The 2,078-nt window shown below is 45.7% G+C and overlaps 1 protein-coding gene across 1 annotated transcript in view; it reads right to left on the bottom strand.

Moving 5' to 3' along the window:
• Positions 1–1,573, bottom strand: part of NF1 (neurofibromin 1) — a 65,153-nt gene extending 63,580 nt beyond the window's left edge. Inside the window, exon 1 of the mRNA XM_015826065.1 lies at positions 1,562–1,573. Within this exon, the coding sequence (XP_015681551.1) occupies positions 1,562–1,573 (12 nt within the window). The remainder of the gene's footprint in view (positions 1–1,561) is intronic.
• Between the last annotated feature and the right edge of the window lie 505 nt (positions 1,574–2,078).

Here is a 2,078-nt window from a genome sequence, read left to right as displayed (position 1 = left end):
GTAAAATGAGGCAAAACTCACTTAACAACTGTCTTGCTTAGCAACAGAAATTTTGGGCTCAATTGTGGTCGTAAGTCGAGGACCACCTATAGGCTACTGGAGGTGTTATCTACCAGTTTGCAAGGGAATGCAGTCAGTCTGGTGAGATACTTGTAAAATAGATGATCAATAATAAAGAAACTGTGTTAGCGTACTCATGAAGTTGTTCTGATTCTTTGCACTTCACATTAGGAAATAATGCTCTAATTTACAAAGTTACTGCAAGGACTACATGATATCCTGTAGAAAGTGCTTTGAACATTCCTAAGGGCTATGTAGTCCATCTTATTTGGCAAAACTTTGCTACCTTAGCTTATCTCGAAAAAAGCTAAATAGGTTTGGATCTGGTTAGTGCAATGTTCTCAACTTTAAGACTTCAACTCCCAGAATTCCCTAGCCAACTCTTGGGGAAACCACCAGGCAATCCATGTAATAAGCATGACTTAAGGTGCTTTCACCTTATTTGTTATTTACCTTGTTTAAAAAGTATATTTGAAAGCAAAAGAGTGAATTGAAAGAGTCCATTGGATTGAGATAGGCGGCTATAGAAAATGAATGAATGAATGAATGAATGAAATACATGACAGTGACAGGCATTCTCAAACATGGATTTCAAACCTTTTATTAAACAGATGGGAATATGTAATAAGAACCTGCCTGAAGAACAAGCAATCCACCTTGTTGCAAAGAAAGGTGGAAAATGGCCTTTGGAACTTATTCAGGAGAAAGCCGTTTGACCTTCTGAGAATAACCCCCCAAAAGAGGGCTTCTGGACATCACTATGGTGGGACAGATCTAGAAAGTATATAGGCTATATTACAAGAGATCCATACATTCTATGCTTTATTGCAGCTTTCTTCAAGCATGTGCCATCCAGAAGCACTGAGCTGCAACCCCACAATTCCCAGCAAGTGACCATTTGGGGAATGGGGTTCTTCTCCACCTTGGGGAATGCATGCGAAAACAGCATTAAAATAAGCTGATGTATGAATCAGAAAGAAGGATTATTATGGATCCTATAAAAAAGATAACGGTGTCCCTGTGGATTTTCCTCCCACTAGTTGTTGCCAAGTACAGGGGGCGGTGCTCATCTCTGTTTCAAGGCCATTGAGCCAGCGCTGTCTGAAGACATTCCCGCAGTCACCTGGCCAGCATTACATCAGTTTGCATGCTTTTGAACTGCTAGGTTGGCAGGAGCTGGTGCTCACCCCACGGCATGGCACTCTGGTCTCGAACCTGGGCTGCTGGCTTTCTAGCTGACAAGCTCCAGCATCGTAACTGCTGAGCCACCACATCCTCATTATTGATCCTATAACAGTGGTGGCGAACCTATGGCACGGGTGCCAGAGGCGGCACTCAGAGCCCTCTCTGTGGGCACGCGAGCCGTTGCCCCAGCAGAGTTCGCCAGAGTAGCGAGCACGTGGCGTTTGGAAGTGACAGGGCAGGAAGTGAGCGAGCAAGCGGCGTTTGCCCCCCGGGGATGCCCCGGAGATGGCGAGAGACTGGCCCCAGCCACACTCACCCAGTCTGCCATGACCACTGCAGCCACGCCCACCCAGTGCGCCATGCCCCCCATCCCCCCTGAGGGCACCACAATACTTTGCGATAAATAAGTGGGTTTTGGGTTGCAGTTTGGGCACTCGGTCTCTAAACGGTTCGCCATCACTGTCCTATAATCTCAATATATTACTTCACTGTTCCTCTGAAAATCTATATTTAGAATAGAATAGAGCTGGAAGGGACCTTGGAGGTCTTCTAGTCCAGCCTCCTGATCGAGCAGGAGAACCTATACCATTTCAGACAAGTGACTGCCCAGTCTCTTCTTAAAAACCTCCAGTAACGGCGCGCCCACGATTTCTGAAGGCAAGCTGTTCCACTGGTTAATTGTCCTCACTGCTAGGAAGTTTCTCCTTAATTCCAGGTTGCTTCTCTCTTTGATCAGTTTCCAATCATTGTTTCTTGTGTTGCTCTTTAGTGCTTTGGAGAATAGTTTGACCCCCTCTTCTTTGTGGCAGCCCCTTAGATACTGGAACACTGCT

Source organism: Protobothrops mucrosquamatus, unplaced genomic scaffold, assembly GCF_001527695.2.
Source record: "Protobothrops mucrosquamatus isolate PMUCROS unplaced genomic scaffold, P.Mucros_1.0 scaffold2940, whole genome shotgun sequence".
Lineage (NCBI taxonomy): Eukaryota > Metazoa > Chordata > Lepidosauria > Squamata > Viperidae > Protobothrops > Protobothrops mucrosquamatus.
Note: the sequence above shows the minus strand (reverse complement) of the source record. Positions and strands in the feature narration are given on the sequence as shown.